Source organism: Myiozetetes cayanensis, unplaced genomic scaffold (assembly GCF_022539395.1).
Source record: "Myiozetetes cayanensis isolate MyiCay16 unplaced genomic scaffold, myiCay2020 scf1, whole genome shotgun sequence".
NCBI classification, from domain to species: Eukaryota; Metazoa; Chordata; class Aves; order Passeriformes; family Tyrannidae; genus Myiozetetes; species Myiozetetes cayanensis.
The window spans coordinates 69,626,836-69,647,784 of NW_026086604.1; the positions used below are offsets into that span (position 1 = coordinate 69,626,836).

The following is a 20,949-nucleotide window of genomic DNA, read 5'->3' on the forward strand; positions in this document are numbered from 1 at the left end:
AAGGCAAAATTCTGAGATAGCTGAGATGCACGGTTGAAGTATGCATTTTAACAAATATTTTTCAATAACTGAAATTGAAATGCGTGTTTTAATTTGTGTGGTTTCACACAGCCATTCTGGAAAGCCAGGGAGAAGAATCTATAGCATGTGATTTGTAGGCAATTATGAACTACTCAGCATAATGAATTAAAAAAGTTATAATAGCAACTAATATAGAAGACAGTTCCTGACTGTGTGAGCCAAAACAGCTCACATGAACCGTTTGCCAAATGGTTTTGAACAAGTTATTCTGCAAAGTCTCTGCTCATCTGAGTGTGTCATCTCTATAATTTATTATGCTCTGTATAATTACATATAAATGTGGCATTCTACTCTTTAATGCTAAACATCTTTTCACGGATACAGGAAACAACTATTTTGTATGGAATTAGTGTCCAGTACTAATGAACTGACTCCTCATTTTACTGTATAAGGCACTCAACAGACAAACACCTTTTACCATTCAGTTCTTTTGACTTCATTTTTCCTCCTACCTCATAGTCCTTTCCTATAGGAATTAATTCTTGCCTAGTATGGTGTCCTCCAGTAGCAGACTCATTTTTTCTAGAACAAAATTTAGGAAAGTTAAAAGTACCCCATGAACATTCCACCAAGAACAATCCCTGCAGTGACATTCTGAGAAATTACTTCTAGAAGTTGTATGAGCTTGTTTGTGTTATTTTCAATTGTTAATTTGAAATTGTTAATTTCAAATAGAAGTATGATAATTATTAAATCAAATTATCACCACCTGCCACACCCCCCCCCCAACAAAACCCTTGGCACAAAAGAACATGATAATATTAAAAATAATGCACACAAGTAGGAAAATTAAATCCATTCTGAATGTTTTTGGAAAGGCGTATCAGCTCTATTGCTGTCATCCTGGAAGCTCTTTAAAATGCCTTAGGTTTCATCAACACAGCATCAAGCAGTATCCTGTGCAAGTACCAGCCTTAAATAGCTATATTAACTATATAATTATTTCACTGCAAGGAACAGCTAATAGCTGCATTAACTGTATGCTTTCAGAGCTTATTGACAGAGTGTCTGTAATCAACAGCAGCATCTTGAACATTGCAGGGCAAATTAGAAAGGGATTTCATCATGTGCTCCACTCCTTCTGGAATGAAAAAAACCAGGCTCAGAATTGGATCTTAGAGTAAGGCAAAGACAGAGTGACAGAGTTTTCTGCTTTTGCTTAGCTCTGGTAGGCTTTGTCTCAGCCTTAACTTTACTCTTATAATATGCAAGTTATTCAAAACCACTGCTGCAGAGAAGGCAATAAACCTCCTGCAAGCATTCAGCTCTGGTTTTAAAACTTGACTGCTCTATAATATCATACCATCAACACACCACGTCTAGCCTACAGTTTTAATACAATGTAATTAGAGTAGGCTGGCAAGCACATTCAAAGAAACATAATTTCATGTGTTAAATAGGTTAAGGCCCAGGAGCCAAAAATACTGTTTGGTAAACAGGAATGCAGTCAGATCATATGAGAATATGGATGGGAATCTGGCAAACTGGCCTATTTTCCTTTCACCACCCACCATTTCTTTCGCAAAGTTTATTGGGCAATCACAAGGCTTTTATTTTAACATTAAGAGGAGTACTACTTGTAAATATTTACATGGTCCAGACCTGTGTCCCAGACAAAGTGCCTGCAGGATGACATCAATAGTAGCATCTTTCCTTGGAAACACTTCCTGTGTGCAAACTTAGGGCATGATCAAAAATGTGAGTCGTGGGCAAGGTTAAATAATAGGGCTGATTAAAATGGAGCTACACGTTAACCAACAAAACAGATCCAATCTCTCAAGGAGGAAGATGGTTTGTTTCAGCTTCTGAGAAGCACTAGGAATTTTACTCTTGTAAAATGACATACCAATACTATGCCATTAAATTAAAAATTTTTCTCAAAGTTACAAGCTCAGAACCCACAAGAAGCATCTAGAATCAGGTTTTTGTGTCATGTAAAACAGGTTCTGTCTGTCTTTTGCTGCTGCTTTGCTTTGTTTGTAGCCCGACCAAAAGCACTGACCCTGTCAGCATTACTCTTTCTTCTATTATTGTACCATAGAGTTTCAGATTTAATGTTGGTCTGTTCAGTGACCTCCTTTCTCTGCAAGAAGAAGATTTTTTGAACTGTAATTTAATCCATACTCTAGAGCATAATATTTAATGGTAATTATTTTAGAAATATAAAACATGCATTTTAGTCACTCAGTGTCATTAAATCACACTGCTGTGCTTTTTTCTAATCAGTTGTTGTATGCAGATCCAGTCCCCAAAGCCCCGTTTGCTGCTTGCACTACTGCACACTGCAGTCAGAATATAACTGGCTGCTGATGGGCAGGTCTGAAAGCATTCACCTGTCACTTGCCAAAGGAAATGAAGAACATTCCTGATTCAACCATATAAGCATTTTATTTAGAAATATATATTGAGATCCAGACTTGAGATGAAAACCCAGTTCTGTAACACAATGCACTGAAATTTCTTATCAAGGAATGATGTTAAAAAAAACGATATTGCATACTGCATGCATATATTTTCAAGAAATACTGAAATTACTGAATTATTTTGCTTGGGCTTTTAAAGGACAGATAAGAAAATTCATAATCTGGACATAGGTCATCCCAAAATGTTCCTTTTCAGGATTTCTCATACCTTCCATTTAAGAAAAATCCAAAAGTAAAATGCCAAAAGTAAAAATCCACTCCTTCAATTCACTAATTGAATTACTGGACTTTCTCAGTCTCTTGCAAATGGGAAACCACTGCATTTATAGCATGTCTTCATTATGGCCTCAGGCATTTCTTTAACAAAATTGTAGGAATGGGCCAGAAGACCAGGAATCACAGAACAAACCATTGGTAGAAACCACTGTTTTCTCCCTTCACTCTTCCACCCTATTTGTACCTTCTACCTTTCTTCTTTGCTTTTTATTCCTTCTGATCCCTGGATTAAATTGATTCTGTGGTGTATTGCTAGTGACAGGGTGGCACAGAGAACCATAGCAGGCCCTTGATTTGAAACAGAGGTTTCTGGTGTTTGAAGGATTTTTAAACCTACCACAAGACACTGCACTACGTAATATTGAACATATATGTAATATCACATATATTTTTAAAAATATCACCACTTTAAATCCTGATTCATGCTCTGCAGAAATAATGTGAATGGCTAATATTAAATAACTGAATTGCTTATAAAACCTGTAACTATTATATAACTCTCTATGCACGTCTCTGTAAAACCTACAGGAATGTAACTTCACAGCCGGATGCACACAGCTGATTCATTTCTTTATCTCCCTGTCCAGTTGCAGTCACAAGGGGAAATACAATTGTTCTTATCGGGGTAACATTCTGGCAAGTTTCCTCTGAAGCCAGGATTTGTCTGTAGAGCCCCTTCTTGCATTAGGATAACAGCATCAGAGGATGGTGATCACCAGAAGCAGGAGGATACTCGGTCTCTTTTGAATCCTAATTGTAAACTGTCATACACCCCTTTACTCCATTTGGTGGGAAGCACAGAAGAAAAATATTTTAGCAGAAAGAAATGTACAGTGTCCTAAAGAACAGTGAGAAGGAGAAAGGACATCTTCAAGGGCTTCTGCCAGGGTCTGGGGTATTGATTTAATACAGGAGTTGCATCACTCCATGAATGCCTGACCCTTAGCTCCAGTTCAGCCAAGCCACAAGACCATTTATATTTCAGCACTCAGCACATAAGAGTTTTCATATTAGTTCTCAAAATAGAAGTGCTTACTTTTTATGACTGTAAATACAAAAGCTTTGTAGTTTCAATTGACAGCACATGCTGTTAAAATGATTCAAGAACTTCTTTTTAATCTGTTTCCAGATTCTTGCTGTCCTTCTTTTAAAAAGACAATCACATCATTTCAGATTCATACTCCCAGGACAACTGCAATAATATCCTTCCCTAGAGTTTTACAGAGACACATTTGATATTTTTGTTTTCTACCTAAAGCATTTTTTCTTCTCTTTGGATACTTCTTAGTATTTCTTGTACAACAGCGAATTATCTCCTCCAAACCCATACTGGTCAATTTGGTATAAGCTTTTCTTCACACTAAAGTGCAGCACACTGTTTCTAAAGTGATCTCCTTTTTATCTCATTACTGTTTTGAGAAACAGGACGTTGCAGAGAAAGGATGTGCTTCATTGCATGTTTCCCAAAGGGCCTCACAAGCTTTGTCAATGACTAGACAAGCACTAGGCATGGTTAAGCACAGTTAAGATTTTTTTTGTTAATTATTATATTTTTTAAAAAAAACAAGGGATAAACAGTTCAAACAAAATGTGGAGCAATTTTCACCTACCTCCTTCCTTTAAGCTTAGGGAAAAAAGTTTTCTGTGAAAACTTACATGCACAGTATATACTCATCCTAAATGAGAAAGTGTGGCTTTAAAATTAAAAGAAGATTAAATTAGTAACATTTAAAAAGTTACTAATCTGTCCTCCAGCTAAAAGTGCATCAAATTTAAGGAGACTGGTTCTCATTCGCAGTTTTCTGTTCACGAGACTTACCATCCCTTTTTGAATGTTTCCATCACATTGCTTGCAGTCTCTGTCACTTGCTGAATGTGCCCACTACAACATCACATCCTCATAGTTCTAACTCTTGTGCTTGTTAACAGTGTTGCAGACTACAATCCCAAAAAAGCAAATCTCACTTTGCTGGATCAGCGACAGCTGTTCTGAGAGCTTATTCAGACCCTTTTGACCTGTGACCTTCCTAGGACTGAACACCCCATGCCAGTAGAATGGAGAAAAGAAAAAACTGTGATACATTTTCTTTAGCTGATCACATGTTTATATTCTAATCAGAGCTGCAAAGTAGCAATGACTATGATTTCTAGAAAAACCCCAAAAACTTGGGCCAATGATAGTGGAAAAAGCTGCAACTACAGAAGGGGTTTTGATGGCATGTACAGTCAACAGATATTCTCCAGTTCTTTAGAAGAACTGGAAACCATTGCAACAGTGAATGTTTTGTCCTGAAAACATAGAGATGAAAACCAATTTAAAAAAAAGAATAAAAAAAGAGCTACCATAATACAGGCCTGTGAACATGCTGTACATTTGAATGCCAGTTCCTCTTCACAAGCAGAAGGTGCCTAGCTTTAGCAAAAGATTGCAAGTTCTTCAATGCATAAATGTTTCCTGGATATTGATTTAATTGTATAGTTAAAGTATGGTTGGATTAATATCTAAGAAGTACAGATATTCAACAGTTCAGTGTCAAGTCCTTCAGGCTTAGAAAATTCAGTCCCAACACTTTGCAATTTCATTAAATTTTAATATATGAAAATAGTATTGTTCATTTGTCAAAGTTTGCAAAAAAATGAACTGCATTCACTTTAGGTTTCCTTTACATGTGAAGCAACAAAGACAATTATAACTTACATAATTTTTTAACAATGAGGAAGGGATTAGCATTTTTAAGTTAATTTGGTGGTTTGCAAGTATTTGGCAATAAAATTTGATTTCTTTACTAGTTTTTTTCTTTTACAGCAGGGATAAATAAAGCTTTTTCACATATTATAGCAGGCTTGTCCTTCACAACAAAACCACTTTCCAATTCATGGAAAAGTGAGTTTTATATCCACCGACACATAACTAAGCAAAACTTAACTGAAGTCCATTCAGCACATTCAGTTCCCAAAGAACAGTAACATAAATGATTAACTTCCACAGACACACGGAATGCTGTAAGTTATCCTGAGGCAAAAGACTTGTAATGCACAGAAGTTGTAACCGTGACTTCATCTGTACAAAGGCCTTCTCCTTCTCTAAAACAAAGATGGATATTTCATGCTTTCCCAAGACATTTCTTAATGAAATATCCCACTAACTTCTGTGGCCTCTGCTGATACTCCACAAGGACATCATGTGAGCTGCTGATTTGATCTCCTTCGAGCCGATTCAGAAGAGTGACACACACTACAGCAGCTAGAATTTAAAAGACAGAATTAGTTAGGAATAACATTCCTGCACTTGTACAGTCCAAAAGCATAAGTATTTGAATGAACATCTAGAAGATAAGAATTACAAGAGAAAACAAAATGCAAAAAAGGGTGTGCAGTACCACAAGATGCTAGTGTACTAGCACTCTGTGGAGGATATAAGTCAGAAATAGCTTAAGAGATTGCTACATTAATGAAGCCAGAGCTCTCAGGCAGCTGCAGACACTTATTGTCATATCATGATTCTTGTGTTTTTCTGGATAGGAAGTATATTTCACAAGTAGCCAGGACTTGACTGGTAGGAAGTGACTAAACACACTGTTCTAGCAGATGTAGTTACAGTCGTCTCCCTTAATCCCAGGCCAAGTGCCTGTGCTGTAAGTGCCATCCCTCAGGAAGCAGCAGATAAGCCCCCTCCACATTCACAGACAGGGAGCACTGCAACCACATAACAACCCCATGGACCATCTCAGGCTTATCTGCTGCCTTTCAGCACCAAAGGCAAAATCCCTCCTTTCCCTCCAGCTGAGCTCTCCCCCTCAACCCTATCACTGTGCTCTGTTTGGGGTTTCTGCCAGAGGGAATTTGCAGAGCACAAGCAGCAAATACACATCACAGACCTACAAGGCAGAGACAGCAAAAAGGACCAGGCTCCATAATGGCTCAGGGATACCACTGATTGGGTTTTTAATCACTCAAACCAGTAACAACTAAGGATGTCTGATATAACTGTAGGCCTTTTTGCTTATATTTCTTCACTTCATCCTCCTTAAGTTTAAGAAGTTTGAGTGTTTTAAATTGGCAAATCCCTTGCTAAGGAAAGTGAGAGAAGACAGTTTAGACAGTAAGAAGAAAATCACTGTATTATGTTACTTGTAATTGCTTTTTTCCCCCCGATCTTTACTGAAAATTAGTTTGTGGAAAATATTTGAAAATTCATTTTATGATTGGAAATGGTTTATTCATGATGCTACTAAAACTCCTCAACTGTTTAAGAATCAAAGTTTTACATCTACACAAAATACTTTTATTTTCAACTTGATATGAAAGTACAGACAGTTAGTATAGTTCTATACATATGAGAATCACCTGATTGCTTAAACTAACCAGTTGCTCTCTGTAAACTTCAAAAGCTAACTGAACAAATGAATGACAGGGGTAATTAGGTATTTAAATGATTTACATGGTTGCCAGGGGCTGGATTAGCAAATGACAATAGCAAACTCTGTAAAATCTATATGAAGTTTGATAAGTTATGACACAGCTGATACAAATCAAGCAATTGTAGCAACAAAATTACAAGCAGAACTGGGGTGGAGGGAGAGTTTGGCTTATATGCAGAAGGTATGTTAACACTTCATTTGCAGTTTTTAACCACAAACCCCCCGCAATGCAGAAAACTTCCTGTAGGTTGGATAAAGTGACTGAGTTGGTTTACCTTTGACACCGCTGAGATTACACATTGCAGCAAATACGGAAGACTCCATCTCAATGTTTCTGACACCAGAATCATAAGCTTTCTTCAAATATTGCAGTTTTTCTTCTTCATTGTATAAGCAGATTGCACCATCCAACCTGCCCTGTCCTAGAAAGTAATTATGTGGAAAATTTCAGAGTGATGAAGTCACAGACAAATTCAGTTTTGAAAACACCCAGGTATTACAGTTTCCCCCATACAGTGTTCAGCTTTTATTACTACTCTTTATTTTTGCGCACGAGACAAATAGGAAAAAGTGATTCTTAGCTATTGCTAGAAGTTCTACATCATAGCTGTATTTTTTATAATGTGAATCATGGTAATTTAACTGGTCTTCTTCAGCTTAAATTCTCAAATTCACAGACAGGAAACTGTACACAGTAGATTCCCACATGTGCAGCAAGCATCAAAATTCAGCAACAAACTTTAAGTTGTATGGAAGTGCTGAATTTTTTAATATGTTTAACCATTGTCTAGAAAAACTGCCAGGTTTAAAAAATGTTTTTGTGTTTCTATTTTGAAAGGATGAACATTTCATTACTTACAGACTCTCTAAGGTAAGAGGTGAAGAGTCTCTTAAGCTAACTAGTCAATATTATTATAATTGTTTGAGAAAAGTTTTATTCGAATTATTCAAGAATAGCACCTACAGATAAAATAGTAGCAGGTTGTGTATAGTAAAGTTAAATTACATTGTATTTTACTCAGTATCTTCTTGGTTTTGGAAAATGCACTCCTGAATAAATGCCCTTGAGCCTGTTCTCAGCTTTTGCTGTATGAGTTGAAAATGTCCCTGACACTTTTTTTAGTGTTCCTTGCACCTGTGGTTGGTGCCTGGGGAGATACACAAACTAACAGTGTGTGCTTCTGCCCAAGCTGGAGCACTGTGACGATGACCATGCATTTTCCCTTGAACTGCACCCTTTGTCACCTACTCAGCAACACCTAGAGAAAGTGGGATCAGGTGCCATTTACACTCTATTCTTGAAAGGTTTGAGAGGTGTTTCTGAATAAACATCTAGATTTGAGAGATCAGAAAAGCACCTGAATGTCTGGATGTTTATCGAAAGTAAGCCTTGGAGATTTTTGCCTCCTACGAAGCAGTCACTGACACAACTCAGCAAAATATTGTCTTCAGTTGTCTGATCACTGCTTTGCTCAAAATGAAACAAGTTCCAACAATTCTTTTAGGAAATATTTACCTTAGGTATTTAATTAGTGCAAAGAAAACCAACTCCAAACCAGTTACAGATAATTTTCATTCCTCTATTTGTGACAAATACACCAGACAAGTACATGTAGACTATATGTACTTCAGAGGATCTATTAAAGCTGAAGGGGTATCTCCATAAAATTAAAAGTTTAATACAGCAAACTGGTAAGTACAATGCTTAATTTTATGTAGATGAAAAAGTGGTTAATTACGATTGGTGAGACAATGCACAGCAGGGAATGCATTCTGTTCAGTGAACTGGAAGCTTAATGTTACTACATTATCCAGTACTTATCTATTGCTTCTTACCAATAATTTTCTGCTGGTCTGTCACCAGCCTTACCTTCATAGAAATCCAAAGTGCACATGGTGTTCCCAATGACTGTGTTGAACTGACCAATTTCTTTACTGCACTGCATCAGCTCCTGAGCCAGCTGTTCATCTAGGTTAGTACTGCGAATTACTGTCTTTCCCAGAACAACCTGTTCCAACTGAGGTTTGAAGGTGGCATCTACAGATTGCCTAGTTATAACCACTGAGCCTGGCTCCAGACCTGCAGCAAAAAGAAATAGATATAACTTCACAATGCAGTTAACACTTTGTTTCCACAGACATAAAACTTAAATCTTGACCCAATCCTGCTTCTTTGATAGGTAGTCATTTTGCCCCTGAATTCATCAGGAAAATTTTCTGCCCATGCCTAGCTGCTTCCATTTAAAATTACAAATAATTTTTGAAAGAATGATTTTTTTTTTCACTACATGTTCTTTCTTATATCATAGAGGACAGGAAGATCCTTTTCACAGTCAGATCTCTTAAGTGCATTTTCTCTATCAAAAGGCAGGGTTTGCCTTTACTTTCAAAATTACAGAAGAAAAATTATTCAGCTCCTGTGGAAAACTGTTCTGACCATCAATCACTTACATACAGAGAGATGCCCAACTTTCCTACAATGATACTTATGTTTACAGAAATAAAACAGAAATCAAGAGGGAAAATACCTATTCCACCAGAGGTGCCAATGCGAATGATGGTTATGTTGGAACACTTGGCATGATACAACAGTTTGATCAGCTCGTGCAACATGATTGAAATAGAAGGAATGCCCATACCATGCTGAAAAGAAAGCAGAAATTCATACTCCACATTCACATAGGTAATGCAAAATATATATGGAAAAAGGAGTTGAACATTTTCTCCTTCCTGGTATTTTTTTCCAAATGCCACCTAACTCACTCCCCAAAATCCCCAGTCTCTGGGCCTACTGAAAGGCTATTATAGATAAACATAGAGACTCCCATTGACTTTGGTAGATTGCGGATGAAATACAGTATTTCTAAAAATCATGACTTACAAAACATTTACATTCTCAAGAGTATAAACAGTGTCCTTTCCCAATAGCTGACTACTGCACTTCATCAGAGAACATTTCCTAAACACAAGAAAAACCCCACTTTGACTTTTTCACCAACCTGAAGTGCTAGTGAATAGTTAAGCTAAATTTTTTTCAAAACACAGACATCGTGGTTTACTCTCAATGTTCAGCAAATAGAAGTTCACCTTAACTTGCGCAGCACTATGATAATTACAGATCGAAAGAAAGGGTGCAGAGTAATATTACAGTTTTGCAATTGCAATTGAAGTATGCAATTGTATTTACAAATTAAAGGTATGAAGTTTTAAAATGCATATATGAGTTGGCACCAGTCCCATGGCAAATGTCTAAGCCATATGGCATATGTTAAGACTATAGTTTTAAGCTATAGTAGCATATTTGACGGTGCCATTGCAGAGATGTAGCTCTGGATGTGATACAGCCATTTTCTCCAGTACCCCACATACCTCAAATGACATTTTGTCCCCATTACTTAGGCTACAGAACAGGGATGAGGCAAGAGTAAGTCTGCTTAAAAAATTGATAACACCATTCCTGCAACACCTCAGTGGTACACTGAGGAAAAAAGGATGCAAGAAGGAAAGAAGGCGCTGCAGGTTTTCCCTCTTAGGAGAAAGGGTTGAAAAGGAAGTCTTAATTAGCAGGCTGCACTATTTTGAGCACAGTTGATACAAACTTAACAGCCTGACTCAGCCTATCAAAGGTTTAAGAGAAACACGCATTCATAACTTCTACTTTGAACAGCATTGCTGAACTGTGTCCCGTATCAGATGACATGAGGCACTCACGCTGACAGACAGAACAGGTCCCACTTTGTACATGGCGTAGCGGTCAGTGCCTGCGCAGATGTTGGGGTAGTCACAACCGGGGCTCCCAAGGCCCAGCTCCTCCGCTATGTAGGCGATAAAAGCTTTCATCCGTGAAGGGCTTCCTCCAACACACACAAACTGCGGTGGACAGTATTCAACAAAGCAAAACCAGTTGCGTGATTCAGTAGGTCAAGGCATGTCCGAAGAACAACACGAGTATATGCAAACGCTTTCAGTAAACACTAAGTTATCCCCAGATATAGTTCTTCTCGAAATCATTCTAAAACATCATGAAGAAAAATTATGGAAAAAAAAACCCAGCTGTCTATATAGCACTCAAATGCCTTCATCCTGTTTAAACTAGTAAAAGACAAATACTGGCATGAAGACCCAATAAACAGGAATTCTAACTGAACAGAGCCTACAGCATTTGCCTTTTTACTGAATGGAAAGAGACAGCCAAAATCAATTATCCCCAACATTTTTAGATACAGAAGGTGACAAGAACCCACAAAACCTTTTCCTCTTTGCATTCATTCCTCAGTCAGTGGTCCGTTGACACATTTAGTCTTATTTTGAAGACAGCTACACTTGCATTTTCTGCAGAAAAGATCAGGCTTGCTGAACACAGCAATGCATCTTACCTTTACATCTCCAAACAGTGCCGGAAAATCATGGGTACCAGTCCCAAGAGCAAAATGGTACAGGATGTCTTCTTTCATTTTCTCCAGGTGAGGGTTGCACAGATGGATAAAATTCTCTCTGCCAAGACAGCAGCATTGTGAAACATATAGAGTGTATACAATCCTATATGTTGAACAGATGCCAATTCTTCAAAGTCAAGCAGATGAAGTTGGGAAATACCACACATAGGTATGCCTGCATTACCTTATTTTGATTCCTCATGCATTGCGTTGAGGAAATCCTACATTTTGTAATTGCCTTACATCTTGTAATAAATCACATATGACATTTAATATTCCATTCATTGCACAGGTGAAATTGCTGAAGAAAAGTCCAGCTGCTAGGATGCATTTGCAACTGTGCAACATTCACCTTAAACAATATTAAATATGTGAACCACAGTGGGTCTTTATGGTGAACAGAACAATAGGAGCAGGACCAGGGAATATATAATAGACTACCTTACTACAAAGACAATCTATAGCAAAGCTGAAAAGCAAGCAGCCTCTGTTTTGACTGAAACTCCCCACCTACCAACAACAGCTACTTGAGAAGGAGGGCATGATTTGGGCTTTTTAGACAGGCACAAAGTGGATTTCTGTCAATTTGGCTGTGTCATATACACAGGAGGAAAAATATCCTACAGCATGAGACTGATAACAAGGGTACAGAGAATCTGAAATAAGAGAGAAAGAGGGAAATGAAAATCTGAAGCAAAGAGAAAACCACAGGAGAGAAAAAAAAAAAAAAAGGGAAAAGACAGGAAGAGGTAAAAAGAATTAATTTCTTCTTAAGTTGCTTCTTGTAAGGAAGTGATACAACTTAAAATAAAAGTAAAAATTAATCTGTCTAAAGAGCCAGGAAATGACAGGGCAAAGAGGGAAACCTGAACTATTTGGCATATGGGATCACCTTCATGGAAAATTCAATAGTGGACTAACTAAACAAGCTGTCTGATTCATAAACTGTCTGCCTTCTGTGCTTGATGTTTTAAGTTCAAGTGAAACTTAAAAGGTAGAAAAGACTAGTCAATAATCACAAGCTTAAGCAGAACCCTGGCCAGTACTTCAAAGTAATTTCTGAGGGATGGAATCAAGCAGTAAATAGCTTTCAGGCACAAGAAGATGGGTTAGCTTAATTAATAGCTTAATGGAGGCTCAGTTCAGGCATAGCACAGCTCAGCAAATTCAAACTGCTTTGTCAGAGGAGACAAAAAAAGTTCACCTGAATTTTATGCAAAAAATCATTAAGACTTTGCAGAAACAACTCTGAATCCTAAACAGAGGCATTTAGCGCTATTTTAGATGGTTTAGGTTATCTTGTCTGCCTTCTAATGCCTCTCCAGAAAAGCAGTGCTTTCCTGTAGGTCCTGCACAGGACGTATGGGTTACCTTAGGAAGCCTACAATGGCCAAAATACCCATGTTGAGGTCACTGAACTGTTCCTCAAAAAGCAAATAGTTACAACCCAAACACTGCTGAGTACAGCAATCGCTTCTGCTCTTGGCATTCTCTTTCCAATATCACTAACTATCCAGTAGCAACTGTACAACCAAAGAAAAAGGTGTCTTCCCAACCCATCCTATCTGTCCTTGCCGACCACAGACAACTATCTTCAGAAACTGAAGGAGCTGCCCAATCAGGCAGCTAGTCACCCCTTCAGTAGGAATTCCCTTCCATCTATGACAGGTCCCATTTGCCTCTCTTCATACAAATCCCGCCTGAGGTGGAACCAAAGACTGGCTGCCTTTGTTCTTCCTCCCAAGAGACCTGTCTGACTCTGGAAGAACTAAAGAGCAGGTTTATGGCTTGTCAGGAAGGCAAAGACAGCCTAGGAGTCTGCCAGCTCATGTGAGCAGAATTCCCAGGCTGCCTTCCCTGAATTATTCCTGTTCATTTTTGTGGGAGTCCCTACCCTTATTTACTGGGTCACTCACTAATGCAGATCCAATATCCGGCTGTGCTGATGTTCATTGGAATGGCTTTTACATACAAATAGGATATGATTTGAAATCACTTTACAACCTGTTCTCAGGCAAGCAAAAAAAAAAAATTTCCTTCTTTATCAGAACACTGGCAATAAAAGCCTCTCTCCAGGAAATAAACTGGGAAAAGGCGAGGCCTCTATTAAAACTACAGGGAAATTCATGTGGTGTGTGCCAACACCACTGTCCTCATGCCTGGCAAAACACAGCCTCCTTCCTCAGCAGTGGCTATATTCCACCCTTTTCCTCTCACACCCCACCACCACCACTCTCTGACCCACCACCTCACTGCAGCGCTGGGCCGTTACCAACTTCCACAGCTTATCTGCACATCTAATTGTAGACTTGGGCCCTAGGGTAAAATGGGCAATAAAAACAAGCATATTTCCATGTGTACATAGGACCAATGCCATAGATTTACAGTAGAGGCAAAGTTTTCTTGATTAAAATCTTTGGCATGAAAATCTCAGGTGAAGAAAATTTATTTCCCTCCAGCTGTTGTAAAGCACCTACAACTGCTGAGGGTTTAAGTAAAATACAAGTATCTGAAGACTAAACACGCATGTACGGTATTAGTAAAATAAGCTTAAAGTAAAGATTAGAGAAACACATTGAAATATTTGTTTCAACTCTTGAAGCAGGTAGGTCTGATCATATGCAGCAACCGTAGTTGACATTTCAGTAGCTCACTAGATTAAAATAAGTAAATAAATAAAAACATCACCCAGGCTTGGAAAAAATCACTGTTGAGATAAAGGAAAATGGCTAGCTCTGTGGTGTGGTAAAGCAATAAAGTACCCATTTGTCAAAACAGCTCCTATTGGATACCTGATGTTATAATCAATATTTGTATCATACCTTAGCTAAATGAGTGTGTAATGAGTTTGGGAAGGAAGGTTAAGTGGATAAAGTAATTAATTTCTGACTCTTACTTTGAAGCCTCTTCATCGTCAGTTTTCTTCTCATTCGAGGCACCAGGAGCCATGTGTGTTTATACCTAGAATTATATTTAAAAAAATAGATATAAGTGCATCAGAATAGTCCCATCTGTAAAGCTAGAAGCATTAACAGAGAAACCTTCTGTATCTATAACTCTCATGAATATTAAATCCCCCAAATAATCCAGCCACACTACAGCTTTTATAACTGTAGCAAAATGAACATCAACAATTTTTATCGCTGAGTATCACCATAACTGATCACCACTTTCAAACCGCCCAAGCCTAAACTAATCCCTTGCCAACATAACCCCCACCTCACAACTGCCTCTGTTCTGTGCTACGAGCAGCAGCAGGCTTGTGGGACAGAGAGAGGCAAGTCTCATTGCTAACTAACCCTGTTTTTTCCATACCTCCCACAGCAACAGGGACTTCCGAACCAGCTTCAGCCCCCTTCCACCTCTGGCTCCAGAAAGTCTCCAAAGCTCAGCTGTAACTGTCAGACGCCTGAAAAACCCAAGTCCAGGAAACATCTAACTCATAATATCCTCTTCATTAAGCTCCTCCTACTGACCTTAAGAGCCCTTTGTCTGCAACAGCGTAAAGGCAAGGAACACGAAAGTAAAACATGACTCTAAAAAGGCACAGCCCTCCAGTTTATCATCCATCCTGAAAAGTTTCTGGCTGATCCACTGCCCTAACCTATACCCAAAACCTTCTCCTTTCTGCATTCTTCTTTACATTTTAAGAGGCAAATATATCACTAAGGCTTTGGTGCTGATACAAAGACAGAATTATAATTATAGAATGATTCATTTGTTATTATTTTCAGAAGTGACTAAGACTACGTGCTGAAGTTGGTACCTCCTGGGAATGCCCTTCTGGGAAATACTGAATCACAAAGTTTTGCTCTACCCTTCCCTAAGAAGGGCCTGACAGTACAGAGGTTATAATAGAGACAGGACTTTTAATCCTTAAAAACACCAGGATTACACTACGAGGAAACAGAAAGAAATTGGTCTTGCAATAGAATTACATCATATGTAATGTAATTCTTCTTTTGAGAGAAGTGAAAAACCAAACAAAATAAACCAGAGGCCTGCCTGTTAAAAGTCACTGAATAATGGAAATGTATTAAAAATTACACAGACAATTAGTTTTCTCCATTTAAAATATTAACCTTTATTAAATAGACCTAAACTTCACATGTACTAGATATACTAAATGTATACAACCATCTCTGCTCAAGGAGGCAGAGTATAAAAGTCGCATTCAGAATCAGTTACACATTCTTATGGTGGTATGACTAGAGTCAGCTACTCCAGAGTATCACCATCATTCCACGGGCATTACAGGGAAAATGCATCATTTCTTCCAAGAAAACTACAGCGCTTTGAGCCCAAGTAAAGAGGAGCTGAAAGCTGTGAAGAGGAGTTGGAAAGTAAGAAGAAGAAACAGCAAAGTGATTTTTATGTACTGGGATGACATAGGGTTGCAAACAAACCGAAGATATTCATTCAGCTGTTGTTCACAGTATTAAGCATCCACGTGATTTTTAACGGTATTCTCCATTCTGTGATCCCTTAAGTAATGATACACTTCAAAAAACTGAGAACAAAGTTCTGACGGTCCAAAGGTCCAGCATACCCTTTCCAACGGCTGCAGGTACCTTGGCAGGAATGGAAGTAAGGAGCAAACAGAAAGCAGCTTTCCCATGGCTAACCCTGCCATCAATCAGGTAGTAGCTGACAAGCAGCCAGTTAATGTAAAGCCACAAAACTCTCACACTGTCTAAATAAATGGAAATTTTTACAGCCATTTCAAAAGTTTCTGTAGTGTGCCTCAGCCTAAGTTAAAACTGACATTCAACAATAATATGCTCCTGATTCAGCTCAAGAAAGGGCACGGCCTGCTTTAACGTGTGTGCACATCATAGGATGGTTTGGGTCAGAACAGACCCTAAAGATCATCTAGTTCCAACCCCTCCACCACGGGCAGGGTCACTTTTCACTGAAACAGAGTGCTCAGAGCTCCATCCACCCTGGCCTGGAAAACCTCCAGGGACAGGGCAACCACAACTTCTCTTGGGCAACCTGCTCCAGTGTCTCACCACCCTCTAGTGAAAATTCCTAATATCCTCAAGAGTGAAAAATTACTAGTATCTCATCTAAACCTCTAAATCCTCAGACTGGTGTTTTAAAACCAGGAAGGATTCATTACAATAGCCATCTCTCACATCCTCCCCACACTCGTCATTTTTGAAGAAAGTCAACAGCCAATAGTTTCTGTACGGAAAAGCTCTGGTTCGGTGTTGATCCATCATCAGGAAAAGCTGAAGTCGCCGCAAAACTGATTTTACCCCGCTGGTCCCCTCCGTAGGCCGCCCCGCCGCTTCTCGCTGCTGCCGGAGCGCTCTCCCGCCCCGCAGACGGAGCAACCGCCCGGGCACCGCCGAAAACAGCGCTCGTCGGACCGACCCCTGCGCCCGGCGCCCCGCCCTGCCCCATCCGCTCCCCGCCACCGCCCCCCTGAAGGTTTGGAGATGCCCCGAGCACCCCGCCACCCTCCCGGGGGCAGACCGCCGGGAATCCGCCCTCCTGCCGCCGCTCCTAGGGGGCGGCGCCCGGTGGGACGCGGCTCTCACCGCGGAGGCGGCGGGGTCCGCCTCTGGGAAACGAGAAGAGCGGCTCGCTGCTCCCGGGAGGGCTGCGGGGCCCCGGGCCGGGCCACCTCCCGCTGGCGGCGGCACCGCCCCGCCCAGGGCCCGGTTAACCCCCTGCGCGCCGTGCAGGCTGCGGGAGGGCGGCCCGGCTGTGCGGGAACCGTCGTGTTCCCGGGCGGGCACAGGGAGCGGGAGCAACACGGCCGGTGTGAGAAAAAGTGTGTAAAGAAGCGGGGAAGAGCGGGGCTCCTCCAGGAGAGCTGCCGCCAGGGCACGGGGGTTCGGAAGGACCTTGTCCTAGAGATACAGATACGCACGGAGGTGCGGGCACGCCGAGGATGGTGGAGTCGGGTCGGGCTATGCGGGCGTCGGTGCCTGTGCCTGTGTCTGCCCGAGGGTCGGTACGTACCGGCTGTAACCGCGCTGGCCGCTCTCACAGCAGGGATGGCTTCGGCTACTGGAACTCACTACTTAGTTGGAAGGGACCTACAACTGATAGCTGAGTTTTGAGATGTCACAAGAACTAACAGTTTTTGCAGCGCAACGTGCCCTAGGAACTGAACGTGTAGCTGAGCCGAATCATTTAAAAGGACTAACCAAGCAAAGTAAGGAAACAGTGAAGAAGGGAACTGAGGCAGCCAGCCAAGCAGCAGCAGCTTACTCTATAACCAAGGATATTGTCTTAAAAGTTCATAAGGTGGTCACTTAGAACTTTGGGGCCTCCAGAAATAGATGACCACCAGAAACCCCCAGTGAAGCCCCTCAGAGATGTATTATAAGGATATGTATATATATGCTAGTAAGTGTTAGAAATGTGATGAATATGTAACAGGAATATGGGGAACAAAAAAAAATCAAGTAATGCTGACATATAAGCTGCAGTGGAGCTACCTCTGTGTGCACTGCGGTGGGCTGATTCCCAGGGCACCCTGAGTGCTGTGATCACACAGCATATCATAATAAAGAATGCCTGCCTGCTAAAACTCACAAAGTGAATCTCAGAGGTTTCTTTATTTTAGGTAACATAATGACCATTTAGTCCAGCTGCCCAACCGCTTCAGGGTTGAACAAAGGTTAACATAGCAAAAAAAAAAAAAAAAAAAATCATTAATCACACTGAAAGCGTAAATTTAATGTTATTCATACAGTAACTGAAGACAAAACCCCCACAGTTCTACAACGCATTTTTAAAAATACTTTTTTCTACCAGAACCACTCTGTAGTTTGTCACAGTAGGGAATTCTTGGGAGACAGAGTAACTAAAACCTGTTTGGTACAGGATCTTCTATGCCTCAGGATGGTAAAAACATTGGGCACAAGGCATTGCTGAGATGTATTTATTGCAAAATTACATACGGGGCATTTAGAATAAAATCTCTTAATATTCTGTCTCACACCAAAGGACTTGGAATGGGTTTACAAAAGAGAGAAATCCCCTGCACACAGATGCATTTCTAGGCATTAACAACACGCAAGAGGAATTGCTCAACAAAGTCAGAAAAAACCCATATTTCCAGTGGGTAAAACAGAAGCACAGCCTTCTAACCCATCTTTCATTTTCCCATTCCTTGAATATTTGTCAAGATTTCCAAGCTATGGTAATGGACAAGCACCTTAGAAGAGTGTCTTAATTTTATGGAAGAAATCTTTCCTTTAAACAGGAATATTACCTACCCTTTCATCTCAGGGTCCACTGAAAAATCTGCTTTAGCTTTCAGGACGTTTTCCATTCAGCTATATATCAAGAGAATAAACAATGTAAATGGCTTCTTTTGTAAATAATCAGGTTACTATAGTTACCTTGTCTGAAACATTCAATAAATTATGCACTTCTGTGAGTCTAATAATTGGTAGTAACCTTTGCTCTCAGTCAGCTCTAGAAAACTTTAAATGTCTTTTAGTCTCCTGGTTTTTGTAGTGTTTGGGTTTTCATTCTATTTAGATTTAGTGGGAAAGATACCTCCTAAGTACAAATACAATGTTAATGTTGTTTTAGAAGGGTGAAAAATACACAGCTATGTGCTGCGGTTATAACAACAATATGTAATTTGCCTCACTTTTCAGATTTTTATATTGCATGATGAAAATTTGCATTTTTGGAAAGATGCAGGCTGTTTTTTAATTATCATAGTCTCCTTTCTGCCTACCATTTTTATAGTCAATTGGTCAAATAATTCAGTGCAGCTGTTTTATTCACTGCATTTTGATTCTTCAATCACTCTGGATGTTTTGTATCATTAAAACTATTAATAGGAGGAAAAAATGTGCCAAGACTGAACTTTTGTATTTCTATTTCTAGCTTTTTTTTTTTTCCCAGGCTATAGCATAAGATGTAATTGCATTCTGAAAAATTATCTGCAGAGAACAGCAGAAGCAGAGTATTAGGCTATTTGTCTGCAGAAAGAAATTGGGCTTCATCCCACATCTTTTACAACTAAGTCTGTGTTTTCAGCACGGATACAAGTATTTAAAAAATAGATATGCCAAAGTCAATGGAATTTTACATGCTTGAGAAGCACAAGTCAATTGAATTTTTGTTTGTTTTGAAAACTTAATGCATACATACCCTTGATCTCTGAAACATGTTTATATTTTACTCTAGTTTAAAAAGACATAAGCAGTAAGATTTATCTATTAGGTATATATCAGAACTCATTAAAATGAAAACAGCCATTAGACTTCATTACAGTGAAATGGCTGCATATAAAAGGAAAATTACTCTTCGGTTGCTAAACTGCCAAGTTATTGTTAAATCTTTATCTACAATTCTCTTTTAAAAATATTCACATACTCATTATACTTGGATGCAATTAATAAAATGTAACTGCACTTTAATCTTTGGGCTTGCAATCGGAATTCAAAAAAAAAAAAGATCTCTTTTACTACTTGAAGACATTCAGGGCAGAGATGGAACACAACACAATGAAACAAACATTTCAGCATTTAAAACAAAAAGGCTAGATTTTGTAGTAAGCACCCAGCTTTTGACTTGAGCATTTCTCTGAAAAACAAACACGGAAAACCAGAACCTTCCACTGCTTCTATATGGAACTGCTGATGACTTTGAAAACTGCCAACTGCATGACTGCATTGACTCAGAAGTAAATAGAACAACATGATTACTGCGATAAGGTGAACTCACTTCTATCCTTGTGTTCAGCTGGAGCTTAATTTGTTACACCACTTTGATTTCATATCCCTTGGAGAACAGGAAGGTTGTGCTTTTGCTGCAGGTCTCCATTATTCTAAATGCACAAACACATATTCCAGGATTGCCCCCCTGCTCTTATGAAATCTCAGGCTTGTTAATATCCTAACTCATGGTATTCAAACTGTGATCCGTCCAGAGTCAGCTGACCAACAATTCAGGTCGAAATCTCCTTAGCTTGACTAAAGAAAGCTGAGTATACATTAATGGTACATTCGCAAACTTCTAAGAATCGTAGAATCACAAAGACAAGATCTTAGGAGGGGACACAATCAGGTCAGCTGACCCAAACTGATCATACGATGTGAGCTTAGATATAAAAGTTCAGAAAAGGAGTAGGAAGTGGGGGTATTCTTTATTTACAACACTTGCCTTCTGCAGCAGTGGCTACACACGCTGGAGCTCTGCTTCCTGGAAAGTGTCCAGACATCACTTGTGATGCGAAGCAGAAATTTTTTTTTTTTTCCCCTTTTGCTTGTGCGCACAAACTTTGGTATTTGCTGTAGTAAAATGCCTTATCTCAACCTAGAATTTTTTTCC

The 20,949-nt window shown here is 39.4% G+C and overlaps 1 protein-coding gene across 4 annotated transcripts; it reads right to left on the minus strand.

Moving 5' to 3' along the window:
• Positions 1 to 2,469: 2,469 nt before the first annotated feature.
• On the minus strand, positions 2,470 to 19,315 carry UPP1 (uridine phosphorylase 1). 4 transcript variants are annotated; one of them, XM_050330750.1, is made up of 8 exons: positions 18,876 to 19,315; positions 14,534 to 14,598; positions 11,578 to 11,695; positions 10,913 to 11,071; positions 9,730 to 9,844; positions 9,072 to 9,281; positions 7,477 to 7,623; positions 2,470 to 6,024 (listed from the first exon to the last, which is right to left on the minus strand). In XM_050330750.1, the coding sequence occupies exons 2-8, from the start codon at positions 14,584 to 14,586 to the stop codon at positions 5,885 to 5,887; spliced, it is 942 nt and encodes a 313-aa protein (XP_050186707.1). In that variant the 5' UTR covers positions 14,587 to 14,598; positions 18,876 to 19,315; the 3' UTR covers positions 2,470 to 5,884. The 4 variants fall into 4 exon arrangements, with proteins under 4 accessions (XP_050186707.1, XP_050186690.1, XP_050186686.1 ...); XM_050330733.1 differs by lacking the exon at positions 18,876 to 19,315 and adding an exon at positions 17,184 to 17,248; XM_050330729.1 differs by lacking the exon at positions 18,876 to 19,315 and adding an exon at positions 14,953 to 15,049.
• Positions 19,316 to 20,949: the final 1,634 nt, after the last annotated feature.

Bases quoted from the DNA above. Each gene is read 5' to 3' on its own strand.
- UPP1 (XM_050330750.1), bottom strand. From the start codon at position 14,586: ATGGCTCCTGGTGCCTCGAATGAGAAGAAAACTGACGATGAAGAGGCT. The intron at 11,696-14,533 runs GTAAGAGTCAGA...CTGTCTTGGCAG, and splicing joins GACGATGAAGAGGCTTCAAA to AGAGAATTTTATCCATCTGT. The intron at 6,025-7,476 runs GTAAACCAACTC...TTTAAATTCTAG, and splicing joins TAATCTCAGCGGTGTCAAAG to CTGCTGTAGTGTGTGTCACT.